The 17,320-nt window shown below is 38.6% G+C and overlaps 1 protein-coding gene across 4 annotated transcripts in view; it reads left to right on the top strand.

Annotated features, from left to right (window-relative positions):
- Nucleotides 1-16,329, top strand: part of PAK1 (p21 (RAC1) activated kinase 1) — a 184,939-nt gene extending 168,610 nt beyond the window's left edge. For all 4 annotated transcript variants that reach the window (XM_037840799.1, XM_037840797.1, XM_037840796.1 and 1 more), the window contains exons 10-15: nt 2,109-2,221; nt 8,153-8,270; nt 10,317-10,416; nt 11,479-11,675; nt 12,944-13,081; nt 14,991-16,329. In XM_037840799.1, coding sequence (XP_037696727.1) covers nt 2,109-2,221; nt 8,153-8,270; nt 10,317-10,416; nt 11,479-11,675; nt 12,944-13,081; nt 14,991-15,077 — 753 coding nt within the window. In that variant the 3' untranslated portion in view covers nt 15,078-16,329. The remainder of the gene's footprint in view (nt 1-2,108; nt 2,222-8,152; nt 8,271-10,316; nt 10,417-11,478; nt 11,676-12,943; nt 13,082-14,990) is intronic.
- The last annotated feature ends 991 nt before the right edge of the window (nt 16,330-17,320 follow it).

Here is a 17,320-nt window from a genome sequence, read left to right as displayed (position 1 = left end):
GATTGGGGACCCCAAACCAAAGCAGTTTTCTCTCACTTGGGGTAGTGAATAGAGGTGCACAGGATGTTTAAAACATCATTTCTATTCCTTATGAATAATTGGGTCTCTGCAGAAGACTGCCCATACTTGACTTAGTTGAATTATTCATCCTTTATACTTCTTGCTGCTTCTGGAAAGACCAAATTTAGTTCTTCTCTTAAATGTTCATGTTCTTGTCTACTAAGCAGGAAGAAGGGAAAATATCTCTAGGGAATGAGCATTTAGCAAATCATTTAAAGTTTACTCCTGTGGGATAGGCAGCCTATTGCTAATGCTTTTTATAGTTTAAAAGCAAAGCACTCATCAACCCACTGAATTCTGTTTACCCCCTATCTTTCCACAAGCATTTGCTGAGCACCAACTGTGTATCAGGCCCTCTGCTTGGTACTGCGGGTTCTGAGGTTTCAAAAGATCTCTCAAGCTTCCTTTCTTATGTGTTCACACAGAAACACACATATGTACATACATATTCACATATGCACACACACCCCCTAACTAATTATAATGCAGGGTAGTATGTAGTAAGTTCTAGAAGAGAGGTAAAAATATGGTCTTATGAGGCTTCAAAAAAGGAAAAAGCATATCTGGTTTGGAAAATGTTTCTTTTAGCCTGATACAAAACATGAATAGCTTTTGAACAGAAAATGATGTAAAAAGTTCCAGATAGAGAGAAGATCCTGAACAAAGACAAGGAGACTGGATAGCAGGGAGAATATGGAGTATCTGAGGGAATACAGTGAGAAGTAAGATAGGGGTCAAATCATGAGTGTTGGGCAGAGGAGCATTCCTAGGCAACCAGGAGCCCCTGATATTACTGAGCAGGGGAGAGTGTCATCAAATGTGCTCTATGAGAAAGACTAATCTGATCATGTGTACAGGTTAAATTGGCATCATTTTTGTGGGTTCTAACCCTGACTTTGCCACTTAATAGTGTGTATGTAAGTTACGTATCTTCTCTGAATCATAATTTCCTCAACTATCAAAACAGGTTGACGGTAATGCTTAACTCATAGTGTCTTTCTGAGGATAAAATGAAATAACATCTTTGAGAATACCTAACATAGTACCTGACACATAGAAGAAATGGATGCAAAAATGTCTTGGAAATGATAATAAACCTTATATTTGTAAGGGATTTTGATTACTTATATGGAAACTTGTTTAATTGCTATAGACAAAAAGGCAATCAATTTCTTTTTCGTGCATAAACATTAGGGAGTTCTTCCCCTTTGTCTTTTCTCTGTTAACCTAGCTTGGGTTTATCTTTGTACACCCAAGTTTAAAGTCACCTTCCCCACCAAATTTGAAATATATTTGAAAGTGGGTAAAATGGACAATTTTAGATTGTACACACATTACAAGAATAAAATTTTTTAACAACTCACAGAACTGTACAACACAAAGAGTATACCCCAATGTAGACTACAGATTATAGTTAATAGTATAATTATATTAATATTGTTTCATTAGTTGTAACAAAGGCACCACACTAATGCAAAATGTTAATAATAGAGAAAACTGTGGGGGGTGTTTATATGGGAATTTGGTACTCTCTGCATATTTTTCTGAAAAACTACAATGCTCTAATTAAAAAGAAATGAAAAAAAAAAGAAAACAAAAAATGGACATATGGAGGGAGAAAGTCACCTTCTCCTCTATGAAGCCTCTCTAGATTGCCAGACTGAGAAAGTTCTTACCCTAAATAGTGCTTCTTTGGCACTTTGTATGAACTTCTTATTTTTCAAGTTCAAAGTTTGAGTTTCAGACTTTGGTGTGTGCATCAGAATCTCTTGGAGGGCTTACTAAAGCACAGAGCTTCTGATTCAGTAGTTCTGGAGTGGGGTCTGAGAATTTAATTGTCCGTGCGTTTCCAGATGATCTTGATACTGCTGGTCTGGGGACTCCACTTGAAGAACCACTGGTCTGCATTGATAAATTGTGAATTCCTCGAGGGCTAAGATGGTATCTTATTCATCTTTGTCTCCCTATTTATGCTTAAGGTCTGGTGTTTAGTAGGTGCTCCATAAATGAATGACTCAGGTTGCACATCATCTGTACTCTGATTTCAGGTGGCCATTAAGCAGATGAACCTTCAGCAGCAGCCGAAGAAAGAGCTGATTATTAACGAAATTCTGGTCATGAGGGAAAACAAGAACCCAAATATTGTGAACTACTTGGACAGGTATAGAATGGTGGGTCTGGTCATAGGTTTAGGGCCTTTAGGACTGATGAGTGGAGAGGCTGTTAAAGGAGAGAGCAATACCAGCACTTAGAACTGCCTTCATTTAAGAGTCTTCTGTGATGCTGAGCTCTCTGCCTCTGCCTCTTCATACTGCTGCACACCTCTGGTTGCTAGAACATTCTGTGTTAGGCTGAATACTCCATTGCTTCTAATAGCTAGTCTTAGTACTGTTTTCTGCCTCATGAACACCCTTCAGCTCATCTGCCTGAGTTAGACATCAGGTCCTTAAATTGCTCTTCATCCAAAATCTTTCCTTATCTTGCTTACCCTCCTGGTCTTTCTGTCTTCTCTTAAAATGTGATGGTCAGTACTAGATATTTCATTTGAAATCTGACCAATATGGAGACAGTGGGATGCCTCTTTTGTTCTAAACTCAACACAACCTAATGATTTCATCTGGTATTGGTTTTGCTGTTTAGCAGTCTTGTTTCATTGTTGACTCCTAATAGGTTTGTGGTCAACTACAATCTCCATTCTATTTTTACATGAGTTTGCGTTAATTTGGAGTTGTAGATAGAACTTTTTAGTTATCTTCATTAAATCCTATCTTGATTATTGTCAGCCCATCAGAATTATGTTCTTTAACATAGCACTGTAAGAGTGGTTGTAGCTAGCATTTGTGGTGTAATTTACTTTGTACCAAGCACATTCATGAACATTATCTCATTTTGAGGTAGGGTTTATTATACGTATTTTACAGATGAAGAAATTGAGGGTCATAGAATTTAGTAACTTGTCCAAGACTACTAAGCAAGTAAGTAGCAAACCAGGGTTTTGAACTCAAATATTCCTAGTATCAGGAGACTTCTGGGGAAGATGGTGAAGTGGGGAGCTTCAGGGATCACTCCTCCTCTAAGGACAGCTAACAGAGAGGCAGAAACTGTCTGAAACAACTGCTCTGGGGCTCTGGAGGCCAGGGGAGCATTGTGCAGCATCCAGGGAAGAGTGGGATGAAGAGACTGAGAAACTATGGTGAAAAATTGTGAGTAACTTGCACCACTGTGGCTATTAGCACCCAACCTCCACTCTCAAGGCAAGCAGCCTCAGATCTAGTCCCTGGCTGACTGGCTGCTACAGAACAAGAGGGACATGGAAACCCTCCTCCCCAAGAACTGGTGCATGGCTGAGTCCAGATCACAGCTTCTGGTCCATGAATTTAGACCACTGGATCCCACTGTTCTAGCCTGCCCCCAACTGGGGTCTCCATACCGTTGTTTTGACCCCCCAGGGACAGAGCTAGCAGACTTTACAAACACACTGCCTTCCTAGGGATGTGGAAAATAGCTTGCTGAGGAGTGCAATCTGCTGGGGAGGCCAGGAAAGTGCAGCTTCGGGGAGCTGACAAAAAGGCTTTTTTGGCATCTTCCTGATCCTCTCCCCATGGCCCTTTGGAACTGGTCTGTGCCCCCCTTAATAGGTTCCTGGCTCTGTGTTGGCTGGGAAATACTGATGAACCAAGTGTCAAGAAGAGCCTTAACACAAAGCCAATCAATAACAAAACCCTGCACAAGAGAGAGAAGCTGACCTTCAAAGTAAAGTCATCAAGATAATTAGATGCCTAGACATCAGCAAAAAATTAAAAGCCATTTAAGAAAGAGGAAGACATGGCCCAGTCAAAGGAACAAATTAAAAATTCGGAGGAGATACAGAATATGGAACAGCTAATCAAAGATGTTCAAGCAGATCTCTTAAATCAACTCCTGGAGATGAAGGAAAATATGGCTAAAGAGATAAAGGATATTGTGAAGACACTGGGTGAACATAGAGAATAATTTGAAAGTATGAAAAGAAGCATAACAGAACTTATGGGAATGAAAGGCACAATAGAAGAGATTAAAAATACTCTAGAGGCATACAACAGCAGATCTGAACAGGCAGAAGAAAGAAGCAGTGAACTGGAAGATAGGGTATTTGAAATTTCACAGACAGAAGAATAAATAGAGAAAAGAATGGAAAAAAATTGAACAGGGTCTCAAAGAATTGAATGACAGCACAAAGTACACAAATATACATGTAATGGGAGTCCCATAAGGAGGAGAGAAGGGAAAAGGGGCAGAAAGATTATCTGAGGAAATAATGACTGAAAATTTCCCAACTCTTAGGAAAGACATAAATATCCATGCCCAAGAAGTGCATTGTACTCCAAACAGAATAAATCCTAATAGACCTACTCTGAGACACATACAAATCAGAATGTCAGATGCCAAAGATAAAGACAGAATCCTGAAAGCAGCAAGAGAAAAGCAATTTGTCACATAGAAGAGAATAGCAATAAGTTAAGTGCTGATTTCTCAGCAGAAATGGAGGCAGGAAGGCAGTGGTATGATATATTTAAGGTACTGAAAGAAAAAAAATGCCAGCCAAGAATTCTTTATCCAGGCAAATCCATCTCTGCTGAGAAATCAGCACTTCAAAAAGGATGAAGAATTTAAGATATTCACAGAGAAATAGAAGCTGAGAGAGTTTGTAAATGAAGAGCCCCATCCTACAAGAGATACAAAAGGGAGTTCGGCAAGCTGAAAGGAAAAGACAAGAGAAAGAGGCTTGGAGTGTAGAAATGAAGATTATCAGTAAGGGTAACTAAGAGGGTAAAAAGAGAGACAAAAATAAGATATGGCATATAAAAACCAAAGGATAAAATGGCTGAAGAAAGTACTGCCTTTACACTAATAACATCAAATGATTATGGATTAAACTCTCCAATCAAGACACAGATTGGCAGAATGGATAAAAAGGTATGATCCATCTATATGCTGTCTACAAGAGACTCATCTTAGATTCAGGTTGCAAATAGGTTGAAAATGAAAGGTTGGAAAAAGATATTCCATGCAAAAAAGAGCTGGGATCGTTATACTAATATCAGACAAAATAGACTTTAAATGCAAGTATTTCTAGCACCAAAATCCATGCTCTTTTCATTATATCATGCTATTTTCTCTCATAGCTCATAGCTGAAAAAAAAAAATTAAGCTTCTTGCCAGGTTTCAGACATACCACAAATGGAGGTGATATTGTACCTAGTCTTGACTTTAAATCTTTTACTATATCTGTTGCACTACCAGCTACCTCTTCCTCTAGATTGCTGGAAGAGTTCATTAGTGTGTTTTTGTTCCCTATATAAAACATTGATAAGCTTCAGTTTCTTGAAAGAGGAAAGGAATTGGACTCTGACCTTCCCAGAACATGACATTGATAGCTATAGAGAGCAAAGCTTTCTCCCTTTGGGGATGGTTATGTCTCTTTGATGTGGGTGCTGAGTAGCTCTGAAGAAACCTCTGAAAGTTATTGCTCACCATCCCAACTCTTTTAAGGACTTACTAATCAGAGAATAATAAAAGGATGGCCTGTCTCAGAATGGCGAATTCCTCATCACTGGAGGAAACAGTAAAATGGAAGACTGTTCTTTAAGGAATTTGTATACTAGAGTGGAATTGGAGGGTTTATGCATTTATTTCTTGATCATGCCTTTATTGATGTTTCCAGAGGCCTATACTGTGAACTCAGTAGCTCCTAGTTGGGTGGAGGAAAAATAAACCTCTGTGGGAGCACAGAGAGGGTGTCCTTAGCCTAGGCCTTCCGTAAAAGTGTTGCGAATGAGGTGCTTGATTTTTGTTACTTGTCCCCGAGGAGAACTCCATCTATATTTGTTCTTCTACAAATATGTGATGCTCTGGGGCTTTACCTTTGAAATGTGATTTTTTTTAAAGGTTGTTTTGGCACAATGTGTAACCACAAAATGTTTGAGACAACCTTACTCTGTCTTTTATTATCTTAGGTTTTACAGCAACATGCTGAACCCAGAAAAGGAGATTTTGCTTTGCCAGTGCCCAAAGAGAGCCCTCATATTTCTTCCCCCAACCAGTCCAGATTGACAGGTGTCTTCTCAGTATGCCGGATGGGAGCCCATAACTGTACATTCTTTGTCAGGGAGGGAATATGTTTGTGTCACTGGAGGGCTTTTTACTCAGTTCTGAATTCTGTCTTGGTCCAAGTACCCCATACTCTTCTCTCTCAAAGGAGATTTTTGAGGAAGGACTTAATCATTCATATTATTCTTCATAGACATTAAAAAATGACAGGACTTTTAATTACAAAAATAGCAGGGTCTTCTGGAAAGAGCACTAGATTAATAGCCAAGAGAATAGGATTCAAATCTTACCGTTTGCTTGTGACTGTCTGGTAAAAGCCTTCAACAGTCTGCCCAGCAGTAGCCCCAATATAAGGATGCAAATATAATGACATACCATACAGCTCTAGCTTATCCAAGAAATGTTTTCTCCAGTCTAGCTTCTTTGTCCAAGACTAGCAGCATAGTTTGTAGGACTTTGGCTAGCCTTTTTTTTTTTTTTGGTGGTTAGAATTTTTTAAAAAAAAATTTTGTTCAATTTTATTGAGCTATATTAATATACCATAAAATCATCCAAAGTATACAATCAGTTGTTCACAGTATCACATAGTCATGCATTCATCACCATAATTAATTTTTGAACATTTTCATTACTCCAAAAAAATAAATAAATAAAAATAAGACTAAAAATAAAAGTAAAAAAAAAAAACACCCAAAACATCCCATCCTCCCTATTATTCATTTTTTTAATCTTTTTAATTTTTTTATATTTTAAATTCAGTTTTATTGAGATATATTCACATACCATGTAGTCATCCACAGTATACAATCAACTGTTCACAGTACCGTCATACAGTTGTGCATTCATCATCCCAATTTTTGAACATTTCCCATATTCCAAAAAGAAAAAAATAAGAATAAAAATAAAAGTAAAAAAGAACACCCAAAGCATTCCAGCCCCCCTTCCCACTCTATTTTTCACTTAGTTTTTGTCCCCATTTTTTCTACTCATCTGTGCATATACTGGATAAAGGGAGTGTGAGCCACAAGGTTTTCACAATCACACAGTCACACTATGTAAGCTACGTAGTTATGCAGTCATCTTTAAGAATCAAGTGGCTAGCCTTGTTTTTATTTGTCCTTTTTTACAGCCTAGGAAACATTGACCAGACAGACTAAGTAACCTATTAACTACATAAAAGGGCCGAATAATCCAACTTTTGAGTAATCCAACTTTTGAATGAACCTAGGGGTTCTAACTCATGTCAGCCCCATAATTTCTGCAGATGGTAGCCCTTGGCTTATCAAAAGAGGCCTTGTCTTTGCAGTCCTTGGTGAATTAATTCCATTCCTAGAACCACAGACACCCAACCTGCAGGTCATTGTCAGCATAATGACTATTTGTACAACACTTCATAGTTTTTTAAAGACTTTTACAATCACTATTTCATTTAACATTTTCAATTTTCTTTTATTTTACACGTTAATTTATTCAGTTGGACACTGGGGTTCCAGTCATGAACAAGACTCAGCACTTGCTCTCATGGATCTCAGATCTAGCAGAACTCTCAGGAAGATTTGGTGACTTTCCCTAATGTTAGTAACAGGGGCTCTGAATCCCAAGCCCTTTCTACCAAAGCATCTTTGTCAAATGTTTGGGTGCTTTCTGCTTGGATGCTTCTAGAGGTGTGGGAATCGTGTTACCTCACAGAGCAGCCTGTTTCATTTCCAGTCTTTCTAATTTTTGAGTTGTGATGGAATCTATTTTTCAGGTATCTTCAACCTAGTGATCTTTGTTCTGCCCTTTGGGGCTTACAGAACATCTGTTTCTTCTCCAGGAATATCCTTCAGAGATTTAAAATTAGTGATTCTGTCTTCTAGATTGTGCTTTTCCCAAGGCTAAAAAACCTTAGACCCTTCCAGAACTGAGTGAGATGTAGGTTTCCTTTTTCTATATACTGAATCTTTGAAACCTCATTGTACTCTTGATTCTTCCTTCTCATCCTTTATCTGGACTCCTGCAGTTACCTCGTGGGAGATGAGCTGTGGGTTGTCATGGAATACTTGGCAGGAGGCTCTTTGACAGATGTGGTGACAGAAACCTGCATGGATGAAGGCCAGATCGCAGCAGTGTGCCGTGAGGTAAGGCCAAGGGCCAAGCTGCTTCGGGCAGGAAGTGGCCTCCATATTTCCATGTCTCCTGAGGTTCCTGCAGCTGATGGGATCTCAGCCTGGGCACTGTGAAGGTGGGAGAAACTTTTGCTGACCCTCCCATCTTTCTCTTATTATCCCTGGGTTATGTAATTTCTATCACCATGATTTTTTCTTTAAAGATAACTTCATTCTGATTGTAAAATTATGCACCCATTGTAGAAAAATTATAAAGTACAAAAAAGGTATATATACAAAAATTTGACTTAAAAATAACAGCTGTAAATATTTTGTAATACTTTCCTTTATCTCTTTTCTATGGACATATATTTTTATCATCTTTTTATTTTGCTTTCCTACTTTATTTATGTGCTATGAAGAAAATAAAGCAGAGCAAGAAGATAATGACAGAGGAGGCACTCTTTTAGACAGGGTAGTCAGGGAAGGTTTTGCCATAGATTTGAGTAAAGATCTGAATGATGTGAAATTTCATTCAATATAAATGGAATCATATAATATGTGTTCTTTTATGACTGGCTTCTTTCACTTAGCACAGTGTTTTCAAGGTTCATCCATATTTTAGCATAGATGAGTACTTTATTCCTTTTTACTGTAAAATAATAATCCATTATATGGATATATACCATATTTTATCTACCCATTCATCAGTTGATGGACACTTGGGTTGTTTTCCCTTTGGGCTATTATGAATAATGCTAGTATGAACATCCATGTATAAGTTTTTACGTGGATATATATTTCCATTTCTCTTGTGTATGTATCTATGAATGGAATTACTGGTCATATGGTATACTCTATGCTTAACATTTTGAGGAACTGCCAAATTATTTTCCAAATTGGCTGCACCATTTTGCATTACTACCAGAAATGTATGAGTGTCCCAGTTTCTCGAGATCATCCTTTTTGATCATAGTTTTTGACATCCAGTAGCTATTGTTCAACTGACCTGGGTCTCCAGCCTCCTAAGGAGAGCAGTGCTTAATTTTTCAGAGACAAGCCAATTCTGAATATTGGTTTGCTCTTAATTCACCATTGATATGTTCTTTTAAGTCAAAGGATTAAATTAGGACCATGTGAATATTATTTTCCTATTGGGTTGTATCTTTAATGCTTTTCAATTTGTAGAAGCTTCTAAATATTTAGCTTTGGGTTATGGACCCAAACGATTTAGATTTAGTAGAAAACCTGAGATTAACTTATCTGATATTTTACAGATGAGAAAACGGTAGTTTAGAGAGAGAGTAAATGATTATCCAGAATATGGTTGGTCAGGTAGTGGCAGAACTAGGCATTTTAATTGTACCATTCCATCTCCTTGTTCCTCATTTGACCTGCTAAGTCTAGGTGTTTTCCAAGGTTCTTTTCGTTCTCCTCTTCCTTCTATATCATTTGCCCAGTTTCAACCATTCCTATAACTTTAAAAATCACCTCTTCACAAATGACTAGTAAATATTTTTCTCAAATCCAGACCTTTGTTTAATACTTAAGACTCATATGTTACGGATGTTTGTTTGCAGATATTCCATAGGTATGTCAAATTTAACATATCCAGAACAGTATGAAATATGGCTTCACCAAAACAAGATTATATCCCTAACTTCGCTGCTTCTAATAATATCACTTCATATGTCTAGTTTCCCAAAGATGGCTCTTATTGTCGCTTTCCTCCAGTTTTATCATTTCAGGAAAAAAAATCCTTTCTGTTCTTCTTCAGTAACTTTTCTTGGGCCTCAGATTCTTTATTAAGGTTCTACTATTCTGTAAAACACTGAAATACATTGGAGGAACTCCTCTATAAAACTATTATAAAGTATAAGGCAGTAGGGAGTGTTAAAAGAGTGCTGAGAAAGAAGACTTGGTTCTAGACCTGACCCTGCCACTGATCTGGGGCAAGTCCTTTAACTCACTGGAGCCTCACTTTCTTTATCTTAAAAGAGGTGGTTGGATTAGTTGATTTTCTGTATCTTCTGTATTATAAGTCCTTTCTTTCTTCCTCTGCCCATACCATTTTTATAGTGCCTACAGGCTCTGGAGTTTCTGCATTCAAACCAGGTCATTCACAGAGACATCAAGAGTGACAACATCCTGTTGGGAATGGACGGCTCTGTCAAGCTAAGTGAGTAAGAGTCTCAGGAGTGACAAGTTTCTCTTCCCTGTGGAGCTCTGTCTATTGTAGAATGGGAATCATATAATAGTAGCTAGAAGACCCGCCTGTCTAAAAGTGTCTAAAAGTTACGTATTTCCTGGGGTATGTGGGCTCATTCTATTCCCCACCACCATCATAGATATCATTTCGGGTTTTTTTTTTTTCATTCCTTTATACATTCAGCCTTTTAAATAAACTTTTTTTTTTCTGATTCCCTACTGTATGTGCTAGGTGTACACTGTGATGGGCATGAGGGTTGCCTGCCTTAGTACAGAAAACATGTCATAGATAATTAGAAAAAGAGTTTAGTGTAATTTCTTTTATTCACTCAGCAAACTTTCACTAAATGTCTTATTATATGCCGGGCCCTCTGAGGATACAAAGATGAGAAAGAAATCACAGTCCTTGCTATCAAAGGCATCATATTTTAAATAAATGTATAATTGCATTATAATGTGAAATGAACTGCAGGCAGGACATTACATTTAATGGTGTAAGGACTAGTAGTCCAGACAAAGGGACTCTGTTGCAGGTGGCTGGACAGCTTGTACAAGGACTGTTAGCACCTTCTAGCCAGGAGGCACAAGGTAAGAAACTGATAAAAACAGGGTTATGCCTAGCTGTATGTAATTAGGGTTTAAGCCAGGGACTCATACTCAGGGAAGAAGGCAAGGACTAGTTGCCAGATTTCGGGGCATGGTAATGACTTTCAAAGACAAGGTAGAATTGAGATAAGTATTCAAGGCCAAAATGGGCAACTTGGCCTTTGATGCCTGGTCCTTCTGGTTTGAGGAGGAGTAGAAGGGCAGAGATGATGTTCCTTATAGTCTTCCCAATTTTCCTTAGGGTTGAATAGGGGCCAGGCTGAAAGCTGGACCAGTATATGGCAGTCAAGTGACTCCAGCTTTGGAGTTGCAGCAGATGGGAGCCAGACAGAGCTTGACACCTAGGAGTGGGCACATGGTCGGAACTTACTGAATGAAGGAGTGTCATAAATGTAAATCCTTTCCTTCTCTTCTTTTCCTTTTCTAGCTGATTTTGGGTTCTGTGCTCAAATCACCCCAGAGCAGAGCAAACGGAGCACCATGGTGGGAACCCCATACTGGATGGCACCAGAGGTTGTAACACGGAAGGCCTATGGGCCCAAGGTTGATATCTGGTCCCTGGGCATCATGGCCATCGAAATGATTGAAGGGGAGCCCCCATACCTCAATGAAAACCCTCTGAGAGTGAGTAGTGCTTATCTCATTTCAAGATATGTGGGCTGTTGTCTCTACTCCCAGGAAATGGGACTTAGGCTGGTCTCTGTGGCTTTTAACCTGGATGTCTCTTTTCTGGATAAAACTAGCTACTCTTGAACTTAAAGTATAAATGCTCAGGGGGAAGCAGAGCATATGAATATAGATGCAAGTAGGTTGGTAATTTCGGTGATGGGCAAGTATGAAAGCTATGCTCATTGCTTTTATTTTCTTGTTTGCTCCACCTCCCACCCACTTCAGGAATTCCGTGTACATTATTGCTGGTAGGTGATCATCTAGCCTTAATTGCATGCTCATGTCACCATTGGATAGTTCTGATTATTAGAAAGTGCTTCAGTGTACCAAATTGAAATCTGCCATCTGTAGTTTGTATCCCTTGGTCTCTGCTTTGACCTCTGAGACCACATACAACACATATTCCCCTGCCTTAGAATAGCCTTGCAGATATTTGAAGACTATGATCAGTGAGGTGTGATAGAAATAAAATGGGATTAGAGTCAGAAGACATGAGCTCTTATGAACACGGTGACCCTAGTGTATTTCTTTATGTTTCTGGTCTTTATCTATGAAAAGGGAAGATAATCCTTGCTCTACCTATTACTCAGAATTGTTGTGGTCATTACATGAGGTAGTGTTTGTTTAAGTGCTTTGTGAATTAAAGCGCAGGGTTCTTATAAAGGTTTAGTGTTACTGTGTTTTTCTTTACCTTTCGCAGAGATGTTCATTTTAAAGGACCAGGGAGGCAACAATGAAACAGCTTGCTGCTTTACAGAACACTTTTTTTTGATATTCCTCTCCTGCCTAAAGAGATCAGTTCTTGGATGACTGACATGAAGGCACCAGGAATAATTTCTGCTAGCAGCTGGGCAGATGTTTAGCTCAAGCTAAATGAATAATAAATTCCTTAGATATGTAATCAAGAATAATAATAAAACTTTAGATCTAAAACAAAGTGCTTTTCAAACATACTACTTCATTTGCCTTTTATAGATATGTGAGATAGGCATATTTCTCCCATTTTAAAGATGAGGAAATTGGAAGTTCCGTGACTTGCACATGATTACATGGCCTTTAAATGTCAAACTTGATCCTGAAGTCATATTCTTTCAAACAAACCACAGCTGCCTCTTTGTATCTTAGAGGCATAAAGTAGCTGACCATAATTCTAGAGGGCATGTCTTAGGACTGAGAGAGAATCTCATTTGCAGCTCAAAGTGATTCTCCATTTATATTGCCAGGCCTTGTACCTCATTGCCACCAACGGGACCCCAGAGCTTCAGAACCCAGAGAAGCTGTCAGCTATCTTCCGGGACTTTTTGAACCGCTGTCTTGAGATGGATGTGGAGAAGAGAGGTTCAGCTAAAGAACTGCTACAGGTAACTGTTCCTATGAAGAGAGGTACCTAGCTAGAAGAATCACTCAAACAATCCTTTTTCCTTCCTTTTTTTCTGTTAGGTACTGGTTGTTTTGGAACTAGGCTTCTCTCCTACCACATCCCATACTCACCCTCTATTTCCAGTTCCCTAACCTTCTTCCTCTCTGGGCCTTTGCTTATATTGTTTCCTTCGGTCTATTAAAACTCTACATATTCTCCTAGACCAGCTTCAACTCTACTTTCTGAGTTCCTATTGAACTTTACCTATCTTTTTCTTTAATACTACTTTTGTTCTACCTGAATTAATCTTTCAGAGTTTGAGTCTTGGTGAGAAGAAGCCCTCTAACATGCAAACATTACACAGTTATATTTTCATTGGGATTGGCTCAAAAGGTACATTCAGCAAAGGATTCTAGAGGGCACAAGTTTAGAGGTTGGTTAGTGAGTGCAGCTTTTCGAGTCTTCTCAGTTTCTTCATTGGAGACCATCTCAGATAGTGGCAATGATATTCTACTTGCTTGGAGTGAGATTCTGCCAGATTGAGGGGAAGCCCTGAGGAGGGAGTTTACCAAGCCTCTTATACTGTCACCTGCTTAATCCTGAAATTGCAGCATAATTATTTTAAATGGTTGCAAAAAACTGCCCTTAGCAGGTCAAATTATTTGTATCTAACATTTTTAAGTTTCAGGTACAATTTATTACTTCACTAGTGCCATTCTTACGTGCATCTTTATGACAGTGATTGGACTGTGGGCATGCACAGTCAGTTACCTCTGTATTAAGGGAACTAGAGTGACTTAGCAAGGCACATCAGATTAGGAACTACCACACTGCCCTGCATTAAAGGCATCTCTGTCTTTCCTACTAGATCATAACCTCTATCTGATAAGCTCTGGGTCTCCTCTTATATCCAGTGGGACCTGACTCTAGAATAGGTACTTAAAAAACATTTGTTGAATTGAGTGAAATTGCTTAAAGCATTTGCTTTCATTGGAATGTCACCCTCTAGAACACATTTAGCATCTCTTTGAGATTGGAGTTGCTGATTGCAGACCACTAATCTATTAGATATATCTGGGTTCTGCCAAGTGTAACCCACTGACCTCGAGGATCCTTTGTGACTCAAAATACTGTATAACAGACAGTAAACTATAGGATTTCTTTGCCTTTATTATGAGATGTGTTCTGGAAACCCTAGGAATTGGGAAATATGCAAATACTATGTCAATCCTGTGATTGGTATAGATATTCTTAATTAGGTGTTTTATTATTTTCTTTTTTGAAAGATGGGTACCCTCTAGAGGTTTCTTTCTGATATAATAATATAACTAATATTGAATGCTTTCTATTCTTTACTGCATTCTAGGCCCTAAGCAATTCATTTATTTTTTCATCTATTCTTCACAACAATCCTGTGAGTTAGTTATGTGTTCTTTTATTCACATTTTTACAGATTTGGAAACTGAGGTTTCAAGAGCTTAATAACATTCCATGATTACATAGCCAATATGTAATAGGGCCAGGATTTCAGTTCATGTCTGGCTCCAAGTATTTTCAAAGTAAGAAATTGGAAAGGGAAAGTAGAGTCCTTGATGATGAAAAAGTTGAGTGCTTCCAGATGATTTTTTCCAACTTGGATGTACTCTGTCTCTACATAAAGTTATTAAGTCAAGGGACTTTTTAGCAACATTTTTGGATCCTCAGATTATGATAATCTGTGCTGTTTTGTGAAGTTGAGAATTATTCCCAGTAGGTTTGTTATCTTTTGAAGATTTCTTTCAATTTAGGGATGATATGAAGCTCTCTACACAACATCTTGTACAAATATGGATGCCCTTAACATCTTGTAATGGTTGCTGAGGATAAATGGTAAATAGTCATGTCTTTTACTCTTTTTCTCTCCTTTATAGCATCAGTTCCTGAAGATTGCCAAGCCCCTCTCCAGCCTCACTCCACTAATTGCTGCAGCAAAGGAGGCAACCAAGAACAATCACTAATGCCACACTCACCCCAGCCTCATTGTGCCAAGCCTTCTGTGAAATAAATGCTCAGTTCAGAATTTCCAACCCCTGATGTCCTTTCCTCCTTGCCTTGCTCCTCCCATTTCCTGATCTAGAGCTCTCAAGATTTGATCCTTGGAAACCATGTGTCCAGCTTTGAAGAGAACTGCAACTTGTATGACTAATCAGATCATGGCCATTCCTAAATAAGGAATTTCCTTCCAACTTGTGGAAGTGAGGGTGGTTTATGATCAAGGGCTTATATGAATAAACTTTGATTCCTATTTCTACATAGCAAAATCTTCTCCCACCCCCAAATCAGTTCTTGACTATAAAAATTTGTGGCTTGATAACATTATCAATTTGTAATTGGTTGAAATTTCTTTAGTGCTGCTTTTCTGTGACTGAACTACCCAAACACCTCATTGTACTTGAAAACTGGAACAGCTTGAGGAATGCCATGGGGGTTGATAACCTGCCAGGGACATGAAGTGGCTCAGCTTCCTGGGCCATGACTTTAGCACTGCTGATCCTGATTTGGGAGAGAGAGCGACCACATTTTTCTTTATGTGTGCTTCTAGCAGCTGTTTCGGAAGACCTTGACCCAATAGTGTTCCCCATGCTACTTCTTGTGAAATGGTCTTGGCTAATGTAGCAGCTTTTGATTCCCTGCATTTCTTAGGCTGCTGCCCATTCTGTACTTGTTTATGATATTGAGCGGTTCCCAGGGCACATGCTGTATAAGAGCAGTGTGAGAAGTCAGGAAAAAAAATTGAGCTGATTTTAGAGCAAGGCTGGGCATCAGCACCTGTCCAGCTATGCTTATGGGATGTTTCAGGAACTCATCCCCTTGTTTCCATCTGATCTGAGCTGAATGATTAGCTCAGATCTTCTAATGGCCTGAAGCTTTGGGTCAAGGGGATGGGTCTCCAGATCTGAGATTACTTGTTAGTTTTGAATGGATTTGGTGCCAGGGTTGCTTTTGGTCAAGGCCTGAGATGAGGAGGGGAACCTTTTTGTAAGATGCATGGCCAAGCTCTCTGCAAATGAAAATGCTTGCACTGGGTGTTGGGGATGTTTGCTACCTCCTGCTGTCTTTGTGGTTTTGGTTCCTCCCACTATGGTAGGATCCCTTGCCAGCATTGTGGCTTGTCACGTCAGCCCCATTGGCTAACCTGTCATGCTCTGAGGCACCACTGCCTTTCAGCACAAGTTTCTATTTCCTTCAATAAAAGGAGATGAAAATGTTCTACTTGGAGTATGTCTTTCTTTCTCTCTTCCTTTCTTCCTTTCCTTTCCTTTCTTTCCTTTTTTTAAAAAAATTTTTTATTTTGAAATAATTTGAAACTTGGAAAAATTGTAGTGCTACTAAGAATTCCCATATGTCCTTCACCTGGATACCCTGTTGCTGAACAGTTACCATATTTGCTTTATCATTCTCTTTATGTGTTTATGTATATATTATACACACATACACACACACACATACACACAGTTTTTTTTCCTGAATCATTTGAAAGTCAGTTGTAGATAGGATGACCTTTTAGAGCTGAATATTTCAGTGTGTATTCTTTCTAACACTTTTTCTTTAAATATAAAATCAGAGAAATAGGCCAAAACCATATTTTTACTGCTTAAAGAATAATTATAAAAATGAGTACACATTTATTCACCACCTAAACCAAGAAATGGAACATGGGCAGTACTCTGGAAACTTCGTGCTCTCCCTTGCCATACACTTTCTCATTACACTCCTTTTCTCTCCCTACCCCAAGAAACAACCACTCTCCTGACATATTGAAATCACTTTCTTGGTTTTTTTTTTGTACTTTTATCACATGGGTATGTATCCCAAAACAAATATAGTTTAATTCTGCCAGTTTTTCAACTTTAAATAAAATCATGATAGAAATGTTATTTTGTGCCTCTATATTTATGCTTTTAAGAGATATGTATGTAGTTGTATGTAGCTCTAGTTCATTCATTATTGCTGCTATATAGTGCTTGAGAGGAAAGTTTTAACTTGTCCTAGACTAATTTCCTGAGGATTGATCTTCCAAAGGAGCTGGAGTCTTGGAGAGCTCTAAAATAATTGGCTAAGCTTAAAGTAGTCAGGTCTGGTAGAATGCTCAGGTGGCTAATCAGGCCACAAGTCTGTCACATCATGCAGCTAAAACCTCAAGGCTAGAACCCCAGCACTCTGCTCATGCCAGGGGAAGGAGTGGTTTTCTTCTAACAGA

The sequence above is a fragment of the Choloepus didactylus genome, chromosome 6, assembly GCF_015220235.1.
Source record: "Choloepus didactylus isolate mChoDid1 chromosome 6, mChoDid1.pri, whole genome shotgun sequence".
NCBI classification, from domain to species: domain Eukaryota; kingdom Metazoa; phylum Chordata; class Mammalia; order Pilosa; family Megalonychidae; genus Choloepus; species Choloepus didactylus.
The sequence above is the reverse complement of the archived record's forward strand: the minus strand, read 5'-3'. Positions and strand labels throughout refer to the sequence as shown.